The sequence below is a fragment of the Poecilia mexicana genome, unplaced genomic scaffold (genome assembly GCF_051168715.1).
Source record: "Poecilia mexicana isolate PSO_F unplaced genomic scaffold, ASM5116871v1 scaffold_6, whole genome shotgun sequence".
In the NCBI taxonomy this organism is placed as follows: Eukaryota; Metazoa; Chordata; class Actinopteri; order Cyprinodontiformes; family Poeciliidae; genus Poecilia; species Poecilia mexicana.
Genome location: NW_028263375.1, coordinates 22,539,585 through 22,565,724, shown reverse-complemented (window position 1 = coordinate 22,565,724; position 26,140 = coordinate 22,539,585). Strand labels below are relative to the sequence as shown.

General features: G+C 37.3%; 2 protein-coding genes across 3 annotated transcripts in view; both read right to left on the bottom strand.

The window, feature by feature from the left end:
- septin15 (septin 15) overlaps positions 1–19,484 on the bottom strand; it is a 41,228-nt gene extending 21,744 nt beyond the window's left edge. Inside the window, exons 1-2 of one of the 2 annotated variants that reach the window (XM_014969568.2) lie at positions 19,201–19,484; positions 13,918–14,014 (exon numbers count right to left, since the gene is read on the bottom strand). In XM_014969568.2, the coding sequence (XP_014825054.1) occupies positions 13,918–14,014; positions 19,201–19,239 (136 nt within the window). In that variant the 5' untranslated portion in view covers positions 19,240–19,484. Of the gene's footprint in view, positions 1–13,917; positions 14,018–19,200 lie in introns of both variants that reach the window. The other variant, XM_014969567.2, reaches the window with a different exon arrangement.
- Positions 19,485–23,076: 3,592 nt separating this feature from the next.
- On the bottom strand, positions 23,077–24,872 carry LOC106904990 (monocyte chemotactic protein 1B-like). The gene is made up of 3 exons (XM_014969563.2): positions 24,649–24,872; positions 23,854–23,971; positions 23,077–23,763 (listed from the first exon to the last, which is right to left on the bottom strand). The coding sequence occupies exons 1-3, from the start codon at positions 24,707–24,709 to the stop codon at positions 23,649–23,651; spliced, it is 294 nt and encodes a 97-aa protein (XP_014825049.2). The 5' UTR covers positions 24,710–24,872; the 3' UTR covers positions 23,077–23,648.
- Positions 24,873–26,140: the final 1,268 nt, after the last annotated feature.

Here is a 26,140-nt window from a genome sequence, read left to right as displayed (position 1 = left end):
TCCCCATCTGGGAAACTTTGCATTGACCTCCAGCTTCAAGACAGGATGCCAAAGGAGATCATACTTTCTGCAGACATACTTGGATTCAAACATATGCGCAAAGCTGCTTTCAGCACGTAAATATAAAAAAGAAAATCAGTACAGCGCTGGCAAGCTGCATGCAGCATGAAGGAACTAAGCTAGGAGTTTTCCTGTTTCTAAATGATAATCAGATGTTGCTTGAATAACTTCAGATTGATCAGCACTTTTCTTAAACTTCAGAGTCTGTGTGATGAGCTATACTGGAAGCTTTGGCTGTTGAGATCTGCAGTAAGCAGTGAAATATACAAAGTCACCCAGTTCTGTACAAATATTTGCCTTTCACCATTTCCTTATGGGCATACTTCTTTTTTGGACGCATTTTTTTTCCTCTTAGACACGCCCTTGAATTGAACAGGGCTTCCTTTATATTGACTGCGGGACATCTGGATGTTTAATCAGACTATGAAAACTTGGTGGATTTGTGCTTTTCCCCCCGCCGCCTTCAACTCTCAACCGGTGCCCAGAGTGTGTTTGCACAGCTATGGATGATATTCTGTCACCGTCTGAGTGATGAACATGCTGCTTCTCCCACAGTCTCTCCCAAGAGGAGATGAACAACTCATCAATTACAGACTATTTGGAGATCGAGGTCCAGCATCCACGTGTCCACAGAGACCATTTTGGCGGGATGGTGTCACTTCTGATGCTATCTCGACTAAAACAAACAGCAGGAAATGAAGCGTCTCAGTCTGTTCTGACACTGTTGCTATCCGAGAGATTTGCGATGGACAAACCAAAGTAGTGCATGGGAAATAATTTTTACAAAGAATAATCTGATGAGTTGGGAGTATATTTGTAATCAGCCCACATTGCTATGATGCCTCTAAATGAAATCCAGAGGAACTAATTCCCTTCAGGAGTTGGTTTGCGTGTAACTCAGCTTCCTGTAAAGCCAGATGTTCTGTGAGGTTTCATCAATGTAGAAAGGAACACAGCAGGAAGTTGTGAGAAGTTAAGAGCTCGGTTAAGATATAAAACAATATCCCAAGCTTTCAACATCCCACCGATGTTTAATCCATCATCCAAAAAGCAGAAAGAGTATAACACCTATAAACATATCAGTAGAAACAAGGAGACCATTAGAAAAACAACCAAGAAGTCAACTGAAACTCTGGAGGGGTTGCAGAGATCCAACCTGTTCACCAGGCAACTTTTCATTTAAGAGGTAGTCTTTTCGTGAAAAGACTACCTTTTCATCAAAAGAAGAAGAAAGTTGCAAAACCATAAAGTTGTGTTTACAGTTTGTCAGGTAGATTTATGTTTTAAGGGCGACACACATCAGTACTAGTAGACTCATGACAAGCAAGGTATGTTTGTTAATTTAATTTATAACACCAACTGCTGTCAAAGTGCCACCCATCAAGATTTCATGACACTTTCGCACTTTGAAGCAGCAAAACCGCTGGAAAAAGAGAAAGAAAAATAATACTTTTGGCACTGATCCAGTGATCAGTATAGCAGCTGCTGACTGACTGAAATCTTAACTCAGAAAGCTAATTTGAATTTCAAACTGTAGAGAAATCAAATTGGTCTCTGACTAAACACTAAAAGTTGCACAATGATGACATAATTAAAGCAGTTTCTTCAAGAAGCTGACAGTAGAGACTAAAGGATCGGTGGCTGTGGCTGAAAGCAGCTCATCAGTTCATATTGCTGGTTGAGAGACTCGCAGGGTGATGGAAGCACTGCGGGAGTCTAAACTCCCTCGGGGCGAGTAGTGTCCCAATTAGCCCCCTCTTGTTCAGCTTTAATTAGATATCGGTTCCACATGACAAGTGGAAGTGCACTGCCAGCTCTCTGTAAACAGACTAATGACCTGGATGCCGGTGATGGATGGTTGACCCTTCCAGCTCACTCATGCTGTTCATATTCCTTCTCTCTGAGTAACTTCAGCATTCTCTCCCATCTTCCGTCTACATTCCCTGAAGTCCACTTTGGCTTTTTTTTTATTGCTGAAAATATCTGTTTTAATTCTGCTTTGTGAAAGAGAATAGTGAATGTATGGCTGCACTGCAGTTCACTTAGATTTGTATCGACTTTTGTCACATCCAGAGGAAAGTCAAAATATAAAGTTGGTTGCTGGTCAGTGTTCAGGGAGACTGTGGTGCCAGACAGCTTTCGGGGTATCTCACTGAAATTAACATAAAAACTGTAAGACTGGAATGTTATTACAGTTACGAAACCATAACAACTGTAAGGATTGTATGTATTTGTTTATTCAATAATCGTCATGACGATATTTAACAAGATAAGCATATGCTACATGTTTGTTTTCTAAAACCCTGTCGATACTTGTCGACTGTAGATGTCGTTATTCATTGCTTATGGTGTGGAGGCCTTACGGGATCAACTTGGTCTTAAGATGTCTTTACTCTTGTTTTGAAACATTGTTAAATGAGTCAGTATTTCTATGCCAGTTAGCCATGTGGAGGTATTTTATCTGAAGTTTAAGCTCCCATGAGATTACTGTCATATCTACAGACTTACTCAACATTTCTTTTATAAGACTTTGGCTCTTATTTTTAAGCTAATGAGTCCTTAGATTTTAAATATGAGAACTAAATGATGGATATCATTAGGAACTTAAAAGTGTTAAGACACAAGTGCCAAGTAGCATGGATTACGTAGGCCTACCATATGTATGTAAAGAAAACCAGGCATATAATCCCTGATAAACGTTTGAGCCAGATGGACTGAGCACAACAGGAAAAACAATCCAAGAAACGGTCACAGCGGGATTCCCATGAGATTCCTGACATTCCTCATTTTTCTCCTCATTTTGTCCTTGCCGCTATCGGTCAGGCCGGAGGCAGCAGCTGGCCCTCTAACATCCTGACAAACACACACACCTCTAACAGGCATGTGTGAAGTCAAAACCACAAACTGTGAAATGGGGCAACTAGGGAATACAGATGCTTAAAGAAAAAAGAAAAGAAAAACATCAGTCATGGTCGACAAGAGGAAATTTGTATTTGATAAACAGCAGACTGCTGGAGAAGATAACTGTCCATGGTAGCTGTTAAAGGGGAGTAGCTGAAACAGAGGGCAAAGGTTATTGTTTAGGGAAAAGATGAAGATCTCGGTGTCTGACAGATCCTATAAAAGAGCCAGAACCTAAATGAAACGGTCTCTGGATCCTTTCTTACTGCATCTTGGTGATCAAAAAGGCTGGCAGGGACCACAGACCACTTTTCTCTGACTTTATTATTCCTTTTAAAATTAGAGGGCGAGTGTTCTGGTGCGATCCACTGAGCCTGGGACTAAATCTGACAGAATCGGCACATGCTGGGTCAGAGCAGACATGTGCGTCTCAAAATAGAGGCTGAGAGAGAACGGGAGCAGAGCAGTGAAGAAGAATGAAGAAAACAAAGAGAGATTTGCCCGGAGTAATTTAACAGAGCATGCACGGACATGCAGAAATGCACAACCTCATTTTACCAAACACACATACACAGTTATGCACTCTGGCATATTAGTCTGGGAAGCGTGTTGAACCCAGAGGCAAAAGGGGAGACTTGGTGAGGAAGGTTGGTAAACAGGATGATGTCATGCTCTACAAATGGTTGACAGCAAACTAAAACCGATCTAGGAAGAATACTACGCTGCAAAATACTGAAGTTGACTTCATTCTGTCACTTAAATGGAGGAAGTACACTAAAGCTAGGAAAACTTGCAAAAAAAAATGTAGATGATACCACAGGAGTATTACTGAGAAACCTGAATGGTAAGTTGAGGATCTTCTTGTAACCACAAACAAGCCCATAACACATTATATAGGGGTGTGTGGGTATAACCAAACTAACACTTGTGCAATGTAACAAAGCACTCTTCCATGTATACCTCATTTATTTGGTACTTGTTAGCAAATCCACCTTTTTTGTTTGAGAGATTCTTGCTGGTCTAATAGGACAGATGACCCTAGTCTGGATTTGCATAAATCCAGCTTAATATTGAACTTGTTTAAAAGTAGTTTACTCCGATTTAACAGAAACTGCTATTTTACATAATTCTTTACTTCTGGCCCTAAAATCTTTTGCACAGTGGACCTACACCACGTTAAATCGTAACAACAAAACTAGGCTCAAGTTTCTTAGACTTTAGGTAAGAAACACGATAGTTACGTGTTCAAATTTCAGCTCTTTTTGTTTGCACAACCGTTTATTATTCGCCGACTCGACACCTGACACTTTGACTTGTCACAGGAGGAAAAGCACAGATTTCACCAATAGTAACTTCTTTCCATTTAGCCATCTCGGGTGATAAGCAGAGGCCCACAAGATTCTCACGTTACAATAAACTTGAGTAAAATACCCCAGTTTTTACTAGGTTATAAATCACAGACTACTTATTCTTAAACATGGGGTTATACTTTTTTTGTTTTCTTTTTTCTTCTTTGCTCTTTCCTTTGGTTTGTTGTATTTCCTTCTAATTCATGTAAAGCACTTTGAATTGCCTTGTTGCTGAAAATGTGCTATATAAATAAAAATTACCTTACCTTTCAGGATATCACAGTGCAACAATTATTGCTGCCGTTGCAAAACTTTAACATACTGATTATTAGGGTTATAATAATGCAATAAGTGTCATTTTGATTGAGGGTGTACTTCTTTCCAACAACCTTTAAGGTGGCATTACAACTTTCATGTTTTGACATATTAAAGACATGAAAAAAATATCTTCACATAGTTATCCACTAAATCTACATATATATTCTGAGAAGAAATCTCTACATTTCTCTTTTGACTCAATTTATTTTTCTCAGAGCAGAAGTTTACAGCAGCACATTATTCCCTCCCAGGAGGTGGTAGTGACAACTTAAATATATCGGAGTGAAATTGAGAGGTAAAGAATGATGATCTAAAAAAAAAAAAAAACCCAAAAAAACACCATGACCACCAGTGCTGCATATTTGTCCGTAAGGCCATAGCAGATAATCTTCACGGATGTCAAGACCTTAACCAGGCTATGCCTAGCTAGCAAAGAGGTAGCCTGCATGCAAAGTCATGGGAAAATACCTTTGGCAAGTGTTAAAATGGGCATTGGAAGCATTATGTGCAGAGTCTATGAAGCATTGGCATCTTTCAGAGTCTGTTTACTCACAAAACCCCAGAACAAAAGAATCCTGTAGAAAATGTACACACTGTATCTCTTGCTGTACATAAACTTCTGTCATAATTATAAAAAGAAGAAAAAAAAAACTTCTGTGAAGTGAGAATGGTGCATCATTTATCTTTTACATCCCAGTACTTAAGAACTCGAGACAAAATTGATTCTTACTGTGACTGCAAGTTAATAGGAGTCAGTGTAGATCAGACTGTACGTTTTAGTTTGTCTGCTTCAGTCGGGCTAAACTGACAGTTTAGACCAGGAAACACAGCTAACCACAGATCACCAAATGTCAGAGTGTCAGATGTTTTTTTTTTTTTTGTTTTTTTTCAGAATTACTTCTGTTAAAAATAGGAAATAGTTTTAGGAAGTGGCAGAATAATAATACTGCTTACAACATGCTAACAATAACCTAAAAAAATATCTCCGCCTCTCAAACAGCCTCAGTTCTCAGACATGTAGCCATAAAATTCTCTAATTGTTTTTTTTAAATCTACAAAAATCTGATTATTCTTTTTCTGAAAACTGATTGAAGTGAATTTTGTTTTATCATGTACTAAATAGGAAATGTTAAAGCTGCCATTTAGCTAGTCGTGACGACAAAAGAGAAGAATCCATGTGGTCCAAAATACGTGACTAGGGTTGCATGATTAGAAAATCATGTGACGGTGAAATTATTAGTAAATATTGTTCTGTACCAGCTGCTAATAATACACATTTCCCCCCTCCCTCTTCTATTTCAAATCTTAAAGGGGGGTTATTATGTAAAATAAACTTTTTTTTTAACTTTACATCATGTTATGTTATTCCCTCAAAAAAAAAAAAAAAAAAAAAAAAAAAAGCATAACTGGAGTGTTGTTTTTAATCATTCATGCATGTTTAACAAATCCTTTAATCTCCCCCAGACTAGCAACCGCAGCAGTAAGCAAACACCTGGTGCAACTGTGAGCCTACTGAACTTATAATACGGATGATTTTAGTTCAATGTTCTTCAGACGACGTAATGAAGGTGTAGTGTTTCAGCAGGAGCAGTAAATATACACAATACTGTGACACAGGTTTGCTTCCAATGTAGCACAGAACCCAGCATGTGACACTAAAAAAAGGACTTCATTAAAGTCTTAATATTTGTTTGATTTCAGAAATTATGGTACTTCCCTTAGACACCAGGTATTTTAAGCAGATCACCTGGGCCACAATATTTCCCCCTTACAGTATCTCGGAGAAAATTATCTGAAGATTCTGACTTGTGCTTTCAGAATGTTATGCAATGCAAGGTTGCCATATGATTGACTAATGTAATATTTACAAAATAAGAAGGAAATTGCTGCGCATACATAACTAATCCTTGGAGATGGGTATGAGGATGACTAAGTAGCCACATGATGAACAGTTATAGTACCACCAAGTTTCTACGTCTGTGTGTGTGTGTGTGTGTGCGTGTGTGTTTTCAGCGCATCTGTTTAAGCCAGCAGATTAACTACACCAAAGCCTCCCCCTTCATTCACTTCTTTCTGCAAGGTCAGTAGGCAAGACGGTCAATCCTAAGCCTGTCAGACTCTTATCTGGATGTACACACACACACACACACACACACACACACACACACACACACACACACACACACACACACACACACACACACACACACACACAAAGCTTGCAAGATTATAGGACAACAACAAGCAGACAGGCAGCAGAGACAAGAGGCAAACAGTTTTCAAATCAAACAAGGATCAGTCTGACAGATAAACTGTTCCTGACCCAGGAGGGGAACTGCTGCTGACCTGTGAAATGCATTCAAGGCTCAATCACCTCTTTAATGGTAGCAAAGTTTGCCACTTTCAGCCTATATACTATTGAGGGATGTGGCAGTGTATTTTGAGAAGCTGAAATTTGATATATTTTTTTTTTACTTGAACACTAATGTAATTAATCCAATCATTCCAACCTATTTTTTTACTCAAAATATATCAATCATAATAAAAATTGTGTTATATCTTTAGGCCAGCTTGACAATAAATAAAGAAAAAATATTTTCTAAAAAAAACACATTTTTTTTAGAATTTGTGATGCAATATATCAATCTGGATCACAACTCTTCTTGCAGTGGTGAGTCTCCCACACAGCATCTTCTGTGCTCTCCTTCTGGGTTGCTTTAGCAAAGCAGAAGCATGACAGAGATATTAAGTACTGGCCTCATTACACATCAGAAGCAGCGTGAAACCGGCATCACTTCCCCTCTCCTCCGAGCTCTCATCTGACTATCAGCTCTGTTCAGATCTCCACGCTGGCGCTGGATCTCACTAATCTTTCCAAGAGTTTCTATTCAAACCACCAGCTGAACAAAGGGGGGGCAGGAAGCAGCTTTTTCCCCCAAAGAGTGAAGGGGAAGGGAAGTAGGGCAGAGGGGAGGAAAAAATATAAAGAAAAAGAAAAATCCACCAGACAAGAAGTTTCTGATGGCATTCCTTGTTAGGGAGGGATCGAGTGACAGAAAAGGAAGAAGAAAAAACAGATTTCTGGCAAGAGACAACAGACGTAAATGCACATTTCTTGTCAATACTTTTCCGTTGAAGATGTTAGACCTGTGCAAAACCTGGTTGTTACATAACTCTTGTGGGAAACGTGAGCTGTGGCTAAAGAGATGCTACTGAACCAAGCATCAGCTGAGTAATGCATGCTAATGGAGTTGTTTAAATCCCTTTCAATAAGCGAGTATCACCAGAAAAAGCAGGGCGTGGTATATGATTACTTTTTATGCCATCCTGTGTCACTTAAAGATGAAAATAAAAGGTAAAGTTCATGTTAATCCCCTCCCCCCCCCGCTTTTTTTTTTTTACTTCACACTATGTGCAGGTCCTCAACTGCCATCATAGGTCAGTACAGGGATGTCTATTAACATATAGATTATGGCCAACTTAACCGTATTTACATGATTTGTTATAATCTACAGCCTGTATGCAAGGAATGTAGCTGTATTTATTAAAACATCAATGAAAGCAGAAAGTAAGTCCTTTAGTACATAAAAGTTTCAGTTAGTTTTATCAGGTTTAACAGCTATCAGATTACCATCTGTGCTGTACAATTAATGTCACAACTTATTACAGATGTACTCAACATTTTAAGAGTTTTGATAGTTGCGAGTAGGCCTGTCGCGATAAACGATAAATCAATTAATCGCACGATAAATTAAACCTATCGACCTCATTTTAATTATCGGCTTCATTGTCTCTTCCTGCTTTTTTTTTTTTTTTCCTTTCTGTTGATGACACTGAATGAAAAAGGCTCAGCTCATTATAACTTATTTATGTCACGTTAACGAAGAACAGCTGAAAACTTACCGGGTTTATCAACTGCGGTAGCAATTTGGCTCCAACTTATCCCCTTGTCATTTCTATATTCTTTGCACAAAATGTTGAATAAATATTAATGTTGTTTCCACATATCATCTCCCCTCCGTAATTTCCCCTCAGAAAGCGCAGAGGAGAATCCGGGCTTTCTGATTGGCTACCTGTCACATTCAACAGGCTGCGTTAACACTTCCAGTCGGGGAAACCTCCTGATTTAAATCGGAGCGGCCACGACGATCTACCATAACACACCACACAATGCAGGATGATCGGTTACGAAATCACCAGCGACAATCTTAGATCGGCCACCGATCTAAGATTGTCGTATGGGGAAAATAGGGGCAAAAAATCATGTAGTGTGAACTTCTGCATTAGGGAGTCGGATGCGCCCATCTTCTCTATTTAAATCTCGTGATTACTGAAGGGCAATATAGTATGCAGACTTTATAATCTGCACTCTTTTGGTTGAATGCAGTATTTATTTCCACTTTTGCTTTATGTTGTTTAGTTTTTATTCAAGTACGTTTTTTTGTTAATGGAAACTGAGAATCCTTTTTGTTTTTGGTTGTTTTGTTTATTTAGTTTATTAGTTCCAGTGTTATGTGTTCTTTTGAAAATAAAGTGCATCCATCTATAGGAAATTGCATGGATTATTAGTTATTTCCATGAAATGAGTGTCAAAAGGTCTTGAAACAATATTATCGTTTATCACAATAATTTTTAAGACAATCGCTCAGCAAAATTTGTTATCGTGACAGGCCTAGTTGTGCGCAGGCTTTACGGCACTTTAACTTAACCTCTTAGCTGATCAGAAGGACCCAGAAGAAGCTTTCTATCTGTGCAGCAGGAGTTTGAGTGAGTGACCTCCAGGGCTCAGAAGAGTCCCCTCATATTCCACCATCGGTATGTTTTAGATCTACCACAGAATAATAATAGTAAACCTCTAAAGCCAGCCAAGTTTTCACACTTCACCAAGAAGCCAAGAGCAGCACCAACTTTCACAGCCTGCCTCGTCCTGCTGCTCCTCAAATCAAAACATGATCAGCTCTCCGGTCCAACACTGGAATTTCCTTTCTCTTCTCTCCATTGTAAGCTTCTCTGACTGTATTTGTGGACAAAGCAGTCAGAAGACAGTATTTTGGATGTATTATTCTTAAAGTTCCTTCTGGTTTTAATTGGAGTTTTTAACCTTTTGACCTTAGACCCTCGTAGGATTTACAAACAGCAGCTGGACTTTCAGAGGTAATTTGGATTATTCTCAAATTTCATTTGACGTCTAGAAGCTGGAGCAGTGGGTCAGGGTTTAACTTTGAAGTTAAATATTTGCTAGATGATACACACATATGTCAAAAACACTAAGATCACCAGACGTGGGATGGGAAAGACTTACAATCTCCATACAACTTGATAAAATCAGCAGACAAACTTTTACAATGCTGTGACAGAACTGTCAGATTCTAGCCAAAACTGCAAGATACACTTTTTGAGATTATTTTGGGCCACTGATGGGAATCTGCAACATCTCGACCATAAACACTCCACCACAATAGAGACTGTTGATGAAGGCTGTCTAACAGTTTTGGATTGTAAAGAGGAGCTGAATGATTGCCAGGCATTCTTGGACCGTTTCAAGATCTCTTACTGGAACAATCCCCAGGAGACTGTGGACTATTCTGGAAACAACCCATGGAAATTGGACATTTAGGACAATTACTGGTACTCTGAGGAAAAAAAGAAAACCTTTTGGACAAAAACAGTTAAAGCAATTCTGGTAAGTTTCCCTTTTTACTAGGGGTGTAGTGATACAATAATTTCACGATACGATACACGATATTCTGGTCACGATACGATACACGATATTTGTTGAGCGATACAATTCGCTACGATTCAGTGCATTTTTACGATTTTCTGAAAGATTTTAGAAGGACAGAGTGATTTTAGTGACATTTTGTGTTCCATAGACTTGAATTTAGTTAACTGAAAACTGATTAAAAGCACCAACTACACAATACCTGACTCTGACTGGACAGTCTAACAGTCTGCAGCTGGACAAAATGAATCAAAGACGCAGTGAGAGAATTAGTTTCTGTCATTTAATTCATGTGGATTTGACATAAAATTCAAAAGTTTAAACGGTAATCCAGGAGCAGAGTGGGGAGATTATCTGCCTCTGTAGACTCAATATGCAAATGATTGCACTTATGTTTTTTCTTTTGGACACTGTGGCTGCATTTTGGAGTAAAAATGCAGAAACAAAGGACTATGGGGAAAAAGGCTTTTCTACCTTGTCTCCCGGAGTTAGCCGTGGCTGTAAGCTGCTTTCGTCTAACTGCTAATGGCTCCGCCTCACCCCGTAGTGATCGACTCCCTGCAGCTACGCAGCGCCGCTGTTACCCTGCTTGGATCTCTGAGTAGCTGCCTCTCAGGCTGCCAGCATCTCATAGTACTCTCAGTCTCTGATACTTTGTCTGTTGCTAATAAGAATGATCGATCAGCCATTGTTATCATGGAAATCCTCACTGCGCCGCGGATTCCGGCTTGGGGGTTTTCCTCTTCGTCTTACTGCTCAAAACACAGCGCCGCTGCGCGCCCGCTTCGGATGTTATCAACCCATGTTCATTCTTAAGGTAATCCTTTATATACAGAACAGAAACCGCTAAGCTAAAAACTAATTACGAAGTGAATGCTACCAGTCGAAATTTGCATTAATTTTGCGATTTCACTGCTTTTGCAGCTGCTCTGTTCGCGCCGCTACTCCTTTCCGCTTCTCCGTTCCGCTTCTCTTTCACGGTTACTTGCGTAACTTTACTTCGTTCCTCAGCGACAAAATACAGCCCATTGTTATTTATTGAAGATTTTACATTTCCAAAAACACAGGAATCTAATGTTTCGTTTCGTATGTTGTGAGAGGGAAGCTCATTCCCTCTCACATAATCAGAAAAGCCGGGGAATGGCAGCGCTTTTGACATTTCTCTGACATTCGGAAAAATATGGTTTACTAATTTTAGCATAACTCCGGTTATACTTGGCCTATTAACACAATTTAAAAACTGGTGTGTAGTTTATAATGTGCACTTTAAGCTCGAGTTGAAAGTTAGACTGAGGGAGGCGGAGTCTTGCTGCTACGCCTTAACAAACTAGACGTTAAAAAGAGCCGTCAGGCTATGGACCCCTATGGTTTAACTGATCGATACTCGCGGATGAAAAATCGATACTTTCCGAGGGCGGAAAATATCGATATATATATCGCCAAATCGATTTATTTATACAGCCCTACTTTTTACACAATAATGATACTTGCAGATAAACTGTTTATTCTTTTAGTGCTGGTCGGGTTTTCTTTCTGCTCTTCTAACACTTTAAGCCGACTTTTATATGTCTGTTAACTCTATAACTATAAGCAATCTCATATATATTCATATATTAAAACTCTTGTTCAGCTAGTGTTTTGGTAAAAAAAAAAAGCCAAACAAGTAAAAGACGAAGTGGAAATTTGAACCAGTTATGTTTTTTTTTTCCCTTATAAGCTCATAGATTTCCCAATAGCTCTGAAACCCTTAAATATCACAAACATAAATTAACAACACTCTCTTGTTTGGATCTTGAGAAACTTTAGGGAATAAAGATCACATTAAAAGTGAAGTTAGTAATGTGTTTGGAAGATTGAGCCTCCAAGTCCACTGCCTGACACTTTCCAAAAAAAAAAAAAAAAAAAAAAACCCCTTCAAATTTGAGGTCTGGTTTGATTTTAAATGGTTAAAGGAATTTCAATAGCAATAAATAACCACCAAAGACAAAAGACGTATTAAATTTAGCAATGCTTTTTTTCTTAGATGTCTAAACTCTTTTGGAAGAACAGCTATTCTTCCAAAAGTGTCCACCCAGATACAGACTTCCTGGGACTTCAGACATCTATTTACGTTATATGTGAATGTCTCTGATTCTCACCCAAGTCATCACTGTGCTGCTCGTCCACAGCTGATGGACACTAAACAGGAAGCTGAACCACATATGTCTGGACGCCTCATTGTGTTTGTATCTCAACTTTCACTCAAAAAAAACAGGGTCACCACAAGCTGCAGATTTATCGGATCAAATCTAATCCAAGAGTCGGTAGTCATCGTGGACCTGATCGGTTTTCCTGTGCATGGATCAAATTTATAAATTCTGGAGTGAGAGAAGGTTAGTATGCAGAGTCATTTAGTAGCAAGTATTACAATTACACAGACTATGAATGTCAATATTGAGGATAGAGCGCAACTAAAAACATATTTACTGATGGAGGGCCAGGTAACTTTTTTTTGTTTTGCTCTGCTTCTACTTCTTGCAGACATCCCTTACTGAAACCTCTTTGGTATTAATCTGCTAAAAACAGTACTGGGGACAAAAAAATTACTTTTAATGTTTTGCCATTGTGCACAGTCTAAATCATGTAATGATCTAATTTTATTAGTTGCAGCAGGAGGATGTGGTTTCAGATGCAAAGTTCTCCTTTTATGGCTATTTGGCAGAACTAAGCACAATAGTTTAAAATAAAAAAGCTTTTTAAAGTAACAGTCTGTCTTGCATGCTTATGTGACAGACACACAAAAAACAAAAGCAAGTTTCTAATTAAAAAGAGCAACTTTTACTTGAAGAAAAACAGAAGTCACTGTTTTCGCTTTTTGATCTTTTGAGCTGCATTAGTCTGAAAAGATTTAATTTTAAATAAATTGAAAATAAAACTGTGTTCTGTACCAATCAATTTTACACCAGATATTAAACACTGCTCTGTAGAACTCATTGTGTAAAAATCAATGTGTTAATTACTCAGTGCTCCGACTCACATGGAGTTCTGTTCAATAAGTTAAAAAACACCACAGCTGTATCAGCTTCATGTCTATAAGCACAGCCAAACCCACAGTTCTTCCATGCCAGAGTTCACTTCTCTGCTGCTGTGATGTACTTAGCTACGTTTTTGCACCCAACGCCATTTACACTGGAGCTTAAACCCGGCAGCACGCATTCCAAATGAAATGGCCTAAAACGCAAAAATGTGTCAATAGATGTCCAGGGGCCAACGGAGAAAACAAGAAAAGCTCTCCATCTTTGACACATTCTTCCCAACTCAGCAGCAGTCTAGAGGCTATTATGGCCGGGCCAAAAAGGCCATCAGCTCTCTGCAGAAAACTATTCTTTAAATTGTCAGCATGTCATCCTGAGCATCTGAGTGCACAGGATGCCACACGTCTCCACCCCCGTCACGCAGTTGCCGACGACTAACGCTCTTAAAGAAACTGTCAGCTGTGCAGGTGTGCATGCAGTGATCCGCCTTCAACGCAGACACAAACATTTTTATGCAATGCTGGCGGTTAAGACGTAGGTGTTTCCAACTTACCGACAACCATTAATGTAAACTCGAACCCTCTCTTGACGGACTTCCGATACACCTGGTTGGGAAGATTGGCGAAGCCCACATACCCCTCCAAGTTCCGCTGCTGAAAGAAAGACGAAATTTCCGTTTCAGTGTTTGATAAGCAGACGACGACAGCAGACTATCAAACTCGGATTAGTTCAAATATAGTCATGGTCAGGGAAAAGTAACCCACTAAGACCAGAAGGATGCATGTAAACATGAACTTTTTTCAGTCCTTTTTTTTCCCCTCTCCACACTTGCATAAAAGAAAATGCAGCGATAAAACAAGGCAAAAAGCTTGCTCCTTTTCAAGACCTGCAATTAGCATTTTTCCTTTGCTACATCGACAGAACCCCTTTCAACTTAAGTGTAGCTGGTATAAATACAAGTTGGAGAAAAAACAGTTGCTTTGGATGGGTGGGGGCTGAGAGGAGAAATAACAGGCCCTAGTTGGAAAATGATGCAAAGAACTTTCTAGTAACGCCAACTAAAACGGAAATATTAGTCTGCTAAACATCTGCTTTCTCACTGCAGACATATTTAGCCAAATGAAGATATTAAAAACAGCAAATGTCCTACGTATTCAGTTGTGTCCATCATGTACGACCGGGCGTGAGGAAGGAAGCTGGTTGCCACAAAGGTATCTCTTCATCTCTCTCCCTGTTCCCTTTCTCCTCCCTCCGTCTCTCTATCCGTCAGCTTGTTATCATTATAAAAACCCTCCAATCACCATGCAGCGTCCTGCACGCTACATGGGGCAAACACAATTGATTGTTGGCCTCTCCAGCTCCGTCATGCATGGCACAGATGGAAACGTGCAGAAGTGACGGAGCTACTCATAGATAAGGTGTTAATCTTAAACCCAGTGGTCAACAATATCAAAACCTTCTGTCACATCCTCAACTACTAAACCTCCATGTTCTTTCCCTCAGAAATACAGTGCTGAAATATTTTGTTTATCAATTAGACATTATTTTAATCATGTTATTTGGAAAAGATACCAATATAAATTAACAATTGTACTATATCGTGTGACCCAAACCGTAATGTGGCCAGTTTAACGAGCTTTATTTTCCACAGAAATAGAGTGGTAATTTTTTTTGGAAAGATTTAAAAACTATATCTAAATGTTGTCTAGGAAATAGAATAAATATAAAGAGAAGAGAGAATGAAAGGAGTTGTCCAGCAAATCTCAGAAGGTAAATGCAAAAAGTAGTGTAGGATATATGTAAACTCACTAGCTCTCAAAATTATTTTTATTTGCCTAGTAGCCAAGTTTACTCAAGACGTTGATGTTTTTTGACTTTACAGCCGAGTCCAGTGCTTTTACATCTTTGCTTCCCTTCATCTAGTCAGACTTGGACTGAATTATTGTAAACACTTTGTAAATTCTGTAAACCACAGGCCATTTCTAAAAATCTTATATTTACGTAAACAAAACGAGAATTCTTAGTTTTTCCCAAACATATTGATAAAAGTGTGCCATTGCACCTGGTGTAAACGAAACATTGCATTTCATAAAAAAAACTGCATACCAACAGTAAAGCATGGGGGTGGTAGCATGATAGTCTGGGGCTGTTTTGCTGCTTCAGGACCTGGCTGAATTAGAACAATTCTCCAAAGAAGAGTGGGCCAAAATTGCTCCATAGCTCTAAAAGACTCACTGCAAGCTGCTGCAAATGCTTGATTGCAGTTGTTGCTGCCAGGAGTGGACCAACCAGTTATTAGGTTCAGGGGGCAATCACGTTTTCACACAGGGCCAGGACTGCTTGGATTTTTCCTCTCTAATAATAAACACCTTAATTTAAGAACTGCATTTTGTGTTTACGTGTGTTGTTCTTGACTAATATTTAACTAAGTTTTGATATTCTGAAACATCAAAGTGTAACAAACATGCAAAAAAAAGGGAAATGAGGAAGAGGACACATATGTTTTTCACATGCAGTTTTCTTAATTGTCACAACGACAATTATTGTGAATTTAATATCCTATTTACATCTAACCTGTTAAAACACAATCAATACTCACAAAGATCCAGTAACACACAAAAGGTTTTCAGCTTTCAGTGTGGGGGAAAAAAAGACTGAAAGTACCTTGCCAACATTAACAAAGAAGCTGCAACAAAAAAAAAAAAAAAAAAAAAAAACAGGCACAATCTATTCACCTCATCAATACTGCGATGCTTGCAGCAGAAAAGCAGGAGTAACTACTCCAAACAAGCCTGAAGCACTTTCCAACATTTCCATGTTTGATCCACCCACATTCACATGCTCAGAGTATGTTACATAAACTACCACCTCTGATGATCCGTCCATTTCCCTGCTGCCACATTAATGGTACCCACATAGTTTTTATTTTAGCACTTCAGGAGGAAAGTGGTGGTTCAGCTTGTCGACGTTCAGCTCCTACAACCGCCTGACTGTGAATGTAACAAAGAGGTAAGATGGATGTAGCGTGGATCAGTTGGAACACGTTCGTGTGAATTTTATAGGTTAACGTTTCTGCGGAAATAGGCAGGCACACAGGCGTGCACTTCAGATCTACACAGCTGAAAGAAAGCGAGAAAACAGTTAGAGCAGCAGGCATGGGACTTTAAAAAAAAAAAATAGAAAAAAGGAAGTAATGGGGGATGAGAGAGAAAAAGACTAGTCAGCCCATACCATTCATGCAGCCCCATCCCCCAGTCCACCCAGTGGTGATAGTAGCTGCCTGGCTCACTGACATCATCTCGCAAAGCCCCTCACCCTCCACAGGCATTCAGCAGCAGCTGATCCCCGGGCCTTCTCACCGCCTCCATCAGCTGTTTCCAGTTTTGAGTTTTTACATATTCCAAATGAATAATTCATCAAGTATTGCTTTATTTAAGCAGTGCAAAGGGAGGAGTGAATGCCTATGAAAAGAATAATTGTGTCAGTGCCCTTTTGGTATTTTTAGCACTTATCTCCCAGCTATTTCTATTTTTCTGTGCATGACCACTACCTTGTTATGCCGAAGAAAGTCACTGCCAGTCACCTTTGGCTTTATTGCAGACAGATGCAGAGTGACAACATGGGGTAGCATGCGTTGTGGTGAGTAATCCTTCATTGCTAAATGTAAGTGACAGTGTAAAAAAGCCTTCCTAAAGAGGAAATGACGTTCAAGGAGGCACGAGTGGCATCTAAATCAGAGCTTGTGTTTAAAATTTTATAATGAAATAACACCATAAACACACTAACAATAGAAACCAACAGCGTACAGACAGCTGGGCGATGGAAATGATTGAAAACATATACAAAACATATTTCCAGTTACAAGATGAAACCGAAAAAGTAGGCTGCCTGGTTACCCAGTAGATTTGACTTGAATCTGGGAAGAGAACCTTGTATTTAGGATGAATGCTCTCCGTGTGCGTGTATGTTCTTCTCCCCGGCTTGAGTTTATTGACGTTTTGATCCGACAAAGCAGTGATTGATTCCACTGAAAATTGTTTTTTCAATCAAATAAGTAGTCTGAAAAGATGTTTATAGTAAATACATTCCTAAAACAAAAAACAACTGACCCGACGTATGATAACATGATGGATTAAATCCTTCAAGGTTCAAATTCCATCATAAACTTTTCAATTTCAGGATTTAACTCAAACATTATCTTTGAGATATAAGGCGAGCCTTACAGTAAAAAAAACCCTAAAATTTTTCTTGAATACAAAGCCTGTTACGAGTCAATTATATGACATTTATTCTAACCTTCCTTCATGTTACTATAAAGCAATCAGTCAATTGTTTTATAGTAACATCTTTTTTTTTTTTCTTTAATGAAGATTGTTACTATGTTCTGTTTGAATTTTAAGCAAAGGTTTTTATTGGTTTTGTGTAATTTTGGTGGCTTGGGCAATTCAAGTTTTTAAAATGTTGTTAACAGAGATGAACAATCCAGTTTTTCCTGGCCAATTTTGGGTTTTCTTTGAGCGCTGGCGTGGCAATTGTTTAGTTTATTCTCCTGAAAACAAAAACCAAACATAATTTAATTTGCTGCTAGCTTTTTATATATATATATATATATATATATATATATATATATATATATAAAAATGTACTAGCTTTGAATCCAACAAAAGACGGAAAAGTTAGAAATGAAGACTTGATTTGAGCTTGACCAAATAAATACAATCTCAAGTCAGTGACTTGATGCAGTCAGCTGGGTTTCCTCAGATAGAAGACCTTTTAACTAATTTGAATAATAAATTGAACTTAAGTGCATTGATTCATGACTATGCTCCACTTGGACTGTATGTAGTTAACTTAGAATATGTATGATTGGATTGAACTTGACTTGTCTTTCTGAGAAGTGCTTTGAAATGACATTTGTTGTGAATGTGGTGCTACAAAAATCCATCGACCTTACTAAATACAATTCAAGCCTTGACGACTTGAATTACTAAAGTTTAAAAACCGGCACAAAACTATGCTATTAGGTCATGTGCCAATTGAACCTCCCCCCCCCCCACACACACACTGATGTTTTCAATTTTGAAGCATTTCATGAATAAGCAGAATGTATCTGATTTCAGTATTTCACAAACCTGTCACCACCGATCAAGGTAATTGTTTTGAATCAATGGTTGATGAATCTGTTGCTGTTATTATTGTTAACATTCATGATCATTGAATAATTTCAATACTGTTATTGCTCCTTCATATTGTAGTATTTGTTTTTCCATACTTTTTTTTTTTTTTTTTTTGCAAATCTAATGGCAAATGTTCTTTTAGATAAAAGACATTACTTTATCCATTTAAATTCATCTTCCTCGTGGTAAAAGTGTAAGGTCTACTAATTTTTATTAGAAGCATCTAGTTCTAATAACTGAGGCATCCTTTGCATACTTTCACTGCAAGCATTTTCTGAGCAGTAGCATAGCTTTTTCCACCGCAACCAGCTTTAATTGAAACCAGACCACGTCCCTCCTGATACAAGCTGTCCTATATGAAGACCTCAAACCAGTCTAATTTCCTCAAGAATTTAGCACAATGATGTTGTCCAAAGAATAAACTTATAAAGAAGGCGTCCATCTTCCCCTGACTAAATGACGACTGTTATATTTTAACATCGTTTAACCAATAGTGAGGCTAAAAAAAAAAACAAAACGGGAAGGCAAAATTCCAACAGGCTAAATTATAGTGTGAAAACATACAAAGAGACTAAGACATGTGAGTGGGGACGCGGCGTAATATATTTGTAGTCAAACACTCAAAAGCAGACTCTTGGAAGAGGTAGAAATGGACTTACAGCGATGCTCGGAACAGCAGTCTCTGGTCGCTCGATCATTATGCTGTCACCACCCAGCCTGCTACGGACACTCACCGAGGCATACACCGAGGAACGTCGGAGGGAGTCACGGAGCTTAGCAGAAAAATGCTGCTTTCTATGCTAAAACACCAAAACTAAGTAGGATAACGGAAACAACGTGGAAAAGTGAATGAATGAATGAATTGGGTCAAATTACATATGGCCGCTTACTGGTAGTACAAGGAGGTAGAGCACAGTGAGGAGGAAAACGCTCCAACGGCTGTTTTTCTTCACGAGGAAAATCAGCTGTACTTGCACCAAGTTACTTCCGGTGGAGAATTTCAAAATATATTTTATAAAAATAAAAATTATTTTTTAAATATGAATAATGATTAATAATGATTAATAATGCTAATAATGCTAATGCTAATGCTAATGCTAATAATAACAATAATAATAATAATAATTATTATTATTATTATTATATTATTATAAAAATATATAATAATAATAATAATAATAATAATAATAATAATAATTATTATTATTATTATTATTATTATTATTATTAATATTATTATTATTAACAAACAATAATATTTCCATATATTCCACAGAAAGTGATTGAAAACTTGTTATATTTAGCTCCATAGTAAACAGAATCAGGGTTAGTCTCAGACCTTTGGCTACTCTCATTCCTTAGCAAGCACATTTGCTCACTCTTAACATAGTTTGGCAGGAGGTTACAACCTTTTCCTGCCCTTTGTTGCCACATGCTTGTGGAGGATAACATTTTGATATACTTCTTTTCATTCATCTAAATGGAATAATCTATTACAAGATTTTAAAAGCTAAAAACAGATACGACCATGTTATTCTAAAGCCATCACAGAGAGCATTCAAATGATATGAGTTTGTTTATTATATAGAGTAATGTTTGAGTTATGCCCACCATTAAAGCATACTGTGATATCAATTAATGTGAGATTTATATTAGTTTATTTATCTGCGTACTGTAGGAAGTCTTTTTTGCAAGGTTCTCCCATGGATTATTTTGTGATTTACTGTTTTGTTTGATCATATTACTACAATGTAAGTCTTGTTATAATTAAATAGCTTGATGTTGCATCCCAGCATTTTTTTTTTGTGTTCATTATTTAGAACAGTTGCTTCTGTGTGCTGGTATACTGACAGTGGTTTTAATCCCAAAAAAATTGCTTTTTTTGTACTAAGCTAATGAACAGTGGACACTATAAAACTTATTAGAAACATGAAAAGTGAATAAGTAATATAAGTTATATAATGTTGACTGTGCCCAGTTGTACATCAAGCAGACCATTTACTTTGATTTAGACATTGCAAAGAAACAAAGCTAGTCCATACTTTTATTTTGAAAGTAAAGACAACCATATTCTCCCTGTTGTTGTCTTGAGTTTGGGTAACTTGATTGATCTGCTGGGATCCTTCATTCGTTCTCCTATTGGTCAAACGTAAATGGGATTGGCCCCTGGTTGTGGGTGTGGGGCGTTCAGCTTCTTGTAAAGCAGCTGCTTTAAAAGACTACAAAGAAAACCAGTACTACAAGAAAAGAATGAATTGTTATTCATGCAGATGCATATCAACATATTTGAATACCGTCAAAAACAAACTAAGAAGCATTTAAAGCTTTGAAAATCAAGCTCCATCAAACATTAGAGACCTAATTGGTCCAGATGTTCCTGATAGAGCTCTTCACAAAGAAAAAACAGGTTTGTTGGTGATTTCAAGAATTTCGAAAAGTAGAATAAGAGACAGAGCTTTTAGTTATCAGCCTTTTCTTCTGTGGAACCACCATCCAGTTATGTACTATGAGGTAGACACCATCGACAGGCAGACAACATAACAGTTTTATGGAAACAGGAAGAATCAGGAAGACTAGACGGAAAAAGAATCACAAGGATAACAATGTGAAAGTGTCAAAGTCCTGCTAGAAAATGGAATCATCATTTGTACAAAACTTTAAGCAGAAGGAAGGATAAAGTGCAACAAAATGTCCTAGTAGAGTGGACTTTGGACTTGATAAAACACAGTGGACCAACACTATCAGATGACATTGCTCCCCAAATTATTACTGACTGTAGAAAATTCACATTGCACCCAAGCAGCTTGAATCATGTTCCTTTCCACTTTCTCCAGACACTGGGTCCTTGATTTGTGAATGAAATACATTGCCTGAACTGAATTAGGAGAAAAAATTAACGTCAAGATGGAATTGTAATTAACTGAGATGGACCTGTATTTATTTATATTTTGGTTACTCTGAAACATTATTATTATTATTATTATTATTATTATTATTATTATTATATTTTTTATTTTATTTATTTATTTTTTTGTTGTTGTTGCCAAAATTAGCTTTGTTTTTTGTGTTTTTATTATATGAACCAGTGGGTTTGAAAAACAAAAAAGAAAAAAAAGAAGCTGAAATGTAACAAATTAAAATAACTACATGCTGAAATCCTCAAAATAAACAAAACAAAAGCACTTAAGAAGAAACAAACAAAAAAAATGTATGAGGGCATCAGCAACTTTAAAAATTTAACAACATATTACAATTACACACATTGCCCTCCAGTGCTACAGAATGTATAATAATCAAAACGTTTGACATTTTGTGTATAAAATGCTGTCTCTCCCTGTGTTTACATGTCTGGCTATTGAGCTGTAAAACACTTGGCCTTAAACCCTTTTCAAGAATATTAACAAATATAGATTATACATCAACCAAAGCACTGCTTGCCTCCTTGTTGAATTTTTGTTATGGCAATTACAGTAACAGCACGGTAGATTACAGGCGTTCAACTATTCTGATACTAAATGATCGAGTTGCGCCATCTAGTGTTCACAATTGCTCAATAAAATATTGCTGAAAATCTCACAATTCTTAAAAAAAATACTAAACTTTCTAAGCTAAAAATGTTATCCAACTTTGTATATAAAGTACCACTTGAGTAAATTTTGTTGTTTCCAGGTACAACCACATTAAAGCACTTTATTTTTTTTCTGATTGCTCTTATAACAACAAAGCAAAAGAAAAAGGTTATCGATTTGTGTATTTTAATTGTCCATCAGATTTTATAAAGAAACTGAATTTTCCAAGTTCCAAGTTGCATAAATAAACGCAAATATATGCTGAAGTAGGAACTTGAAGTGTAAAAGTTTTATATTTCTCTCCAACTTAATCACAAAATCCAACATGGCCACCTTGTGTTTAATGTGTTGTGGCCCAGATTATGTGCTCACTCTTCAATGACAGAGAAGTTCTCCACAGCTTGGTTTGACCCTCACCTTGATCCATCTACACAACCTGAGGTTCATGTGGAGATTATTAAGGCATTGTTTGATGGAATCTTGCTGCAGGCGACATCCACACCAAACAGATGATACAAGCTACGTTGTGTTGGAAGTATTTTAACAACAGATGTGAAATAGATGACAGAGAGAAGATGTTTATCTATTGCCACTGATAATACCACCACAACATTTACCAATAATATAGAAATTGCACAATCTTTGTGCACAAACACTGCAAAGAAATTTGACTAAAATTTCAGAATGAACAAAATGACTCAAAGAAGGTTGAAGATCAGAAGACAGATTGTGTAAAACAAAAAGTCAAAATCACCACCTCTCAGTAATGTATTTGACTACCTGCTCCACACAGGAAAAGTTTCAACGTTTTAATCAAAACTAAAGGCTTTTCAGCAACGTATAAAATAAATTTTGGGGACCCTCTGAGGGACAGAAAAAGTGAGTTGTATGTGTCGCAGCCACAGACACGGACATTAATCCCAGCTTCAACCACAATTACCAAGACACTGAAATAAGAAAAAGATGTTGAATTTTTAAAGAAATGTAGGTTTATTTTATAAAAGTTCCATAGATTTAAGCTTACAGAAAAAAACTGATTACATACATCTGAAAGGATTACAATACTTCTGTCAATAACTGAGAGAGTTGAAATGCATGACTATAAAAAGAGAGCAAAAACAAATAAATTACAGCAACTAAAGTTTTGCTGTATTCCTTATACATTAGCAAGTGCAATAGACCATAGCTTATTTAATAAAGATGACACTTTGTTCGTTTGGAAGACATTTGTCTTTTACAATAGATACTTTATCTGGTCAGTTCAAACTCCAATCAAAGCTTACAGTGTTGACGGTTGAACTTAAAGTGTTGCATTTAACAAAAATACACCTGTTGTTCCACAACAACCATAATAAAAAACATTCTTCATTTATATGATAAAAATTAATTCTCCTTCATCTCATCTTGGTAGTCTACCATAAAATATTAGAATATTTGGTAAATATCATGGAAAGAGAGCTGCTGTTTTCTGTAAGAAACTGTAGCATCACAACCTACATATTTATGCAAGCTGGTGTGTTGGCATATTATTGTCAAGTTTACAGGTTGGAGTTTGCACCAGAAATATTCTTGGTGTCCAGGTAGGTGATGAGATCCTTCACCCAGGGGGTTGAAGGTTTGACACACAGCTGACGGCCGGTCACCATGTTCAGCCTGGATGTGAAAAAGGAAGAGGAGAGTGTCAGCAGATTCAGGAGCAGGTTCAGTGTCACTGGTGCAACTTCTGTAACAGTGAATACTCACAAGATGGCAGAGTTGGAGCAGCGCTGATTGGTTCTGATGTAGCTCATAACTTTATCTTTTGACACCTGCTTGTCATTGAACTTGAAGCAGCACTTCTTTGGGCCAACTCCACGCAGGCCTGCCAACAGAAAACACAGAGTGAATATCTCAGAGACATGATCAGGTTCATCTCTATGAGTTCCCTTTCTTAATTTCCTGTTAAACTGTGAAAAGGCAACATCTGAAATGGCTTCTTTTTAAAATAGTAGAGATTGTGCTTGTTCCACTTTCTCTGACTCTGCCTGTGTTTCTATCTGCTTTCCATTATTTTGGTAAAAATTAAACATGTGGCGTTTGAGAAGACAGAAGATTTTGAACTTATTTGATGCTAAAATCAAAACAGATTCAGGAAAAAAGTTATGGATATACTTAAAAGTGTGTTTATGTGTAGATTAAATTTATTTCTATCTATTTTGATGTTTCTTTTCTAAAATTTAAATATGTACGGTTTGAAAAAACAACTTCTTTTCTAAAAATCGATGAACTATAAAGTCGTGGATGCTCATTTATCAGGAAGTCAGCAGCTAAACGTCAATATTTTGACACGTTTTTAAAGAATTAAATATGCATCTTTAGTAATCCTGACGTTATCTCATGCAAAGCAATGGATTATTATTTCAGTTATTATATAAGGTAGTTCAGCACATTTTAAACTCACTGTATTTTTTTATCATAAAAACTCATTTTAGAAATTTTAATTTGTTTGATAATGATTAAATGTATTAAATAGTTTCTATTTTAAAAGTTTCATCTTACCTTCAGTGAGAGCGATGAAGGCCACCATCATCACAATCGCAGACAGAGCAAGACGAGCCATCCTGGTGTGTTTGTTGGTGTCAGGGAGCAGCAGTGGTTAGAAAATCTCAGCTAAGTTCAGCTTGTTATCTCTGCTGTTTGATCTCCATCTGCCTTCATACTTATACATCAGAAAAGGGAACCACCTCCCCAATTTCCATTTGTGGGGGGAATTACCTACGTACATGGGAGATTTTTTTTAAGGTCTTTGTGTCTGCTAGTACGTGACATCTTATTACTTCCCTAAAATGTTTAATGCGGAAGAGAGTGGTTTCCCTTCCTGACCAAAACTGTGGTTTCACCCTCAATCGGATCACATGGTGCTTTATCTGATGGCTCTGTATACAATGCAAAACCTCTTTGCTGTAGACCCTGTAGGGAATTTCTTATCTGAACGAGGGTTTTTTTTTTTTTTTTTTGGTCCTCAATAACAATTTGAGTCATAGAGGCATAAGTAATTGTTCATTGTTCAGTCTGAATCTGAAGTTGTATTAAAAGAGTTTGAAGGGGGTTAAGACAAACTAAAAAACCCATTTCAACAAACAAAAACATAAGGTGCACTGGGACCCCGATCCAATACATGACATTAGACCAGAACATCCCTCGACACTGTAGAAACAAACCTCTGGCAATAAAAGAGATGGGCTAATAAGAATAGTTAAACAACCACATTAAAACATAGTCTACTAATTAACATATACCAATTTGTTTAATACTGCCAATGATTATTAATAAGTTCTTAAAACAATTACTAAATACTCAGCACACCACCAGGAAATACAAAATTGATAATCATAAATGACATGTCCAAGGCTGTAAAATACCTGGAAACATCTTTGACAATATCTGTGATCTGAATAACAATGGAAAAATGTTTAAACTTTTAAAGGACAAAACATTTTTAAAATTTGGTTTAAATGCTGATTTGTGTAGGCCTCTATTTAAATGTCCTTTTTTATAGTTTATTTACCACACCACACCTTGATTTTATCATTTTACTCACCAGAATTATATTTTTTGGCTCTGTGACTGAAAGCGTATGTATTGAAAAATTAAAAGTTTCTCATCTTATTACATTTAGGGCTCCAAGTAGTGTAGTTAATTCAAACTCTTTAGTTTACCGCTGAAAAATCTCTCCATAGCTGAAGTCCATGAACCTGCAAGTCTGAGCACAGCATTGAGTGTTTATGTGATCAGAATAAGTGAGGAAAGCTGTTACATGTCTGGTGAAAATCTTGAATTTTTCTGACATGTTTCATTGGTAATATCCGCCTGTCCGATGTGTTTTCCCGGACACAGACGTAGTGATTTGGGTTATAAAAATTAAGGATGCATGATAGTATCGGCATGTTATCGGTATCGGCTGATTAGCTGTGAAATTTAAAATCGGACATTGGCCATTCCGTCAAAATAACTCACCAATATGAAAGGCCTTGTTTTTACAAGACAAACC

What these genes read in the sequence shown, in the direction of transcription:
- LOC106904990 (XM_014969563.2), bottom strand. Translation starts at nt 24,709, where the DNA reads ATGGCTCGTCTTGCTCTGTCTGCGATTGTGATGATGGTGGCCTTCATC. An exon ending in CTTCATCGCTCTCACTGAAG is followed by an intron (nt 23,972 to 24,648) that starts GTAAGATGAAAC and finishes TTCTGTTGGCAG; the next exon opens with GCCTGCGTGGAGTTGGCCCA. An exon ending in TGCTCCAACTCTGCCATCTT is followed by an intron (nt 23,764 to 23,853) that starts GTGAGTATTCAC and finishes TTTCACATCCAG; the next exon opens with GCTGAACATGGTGACCGGCC.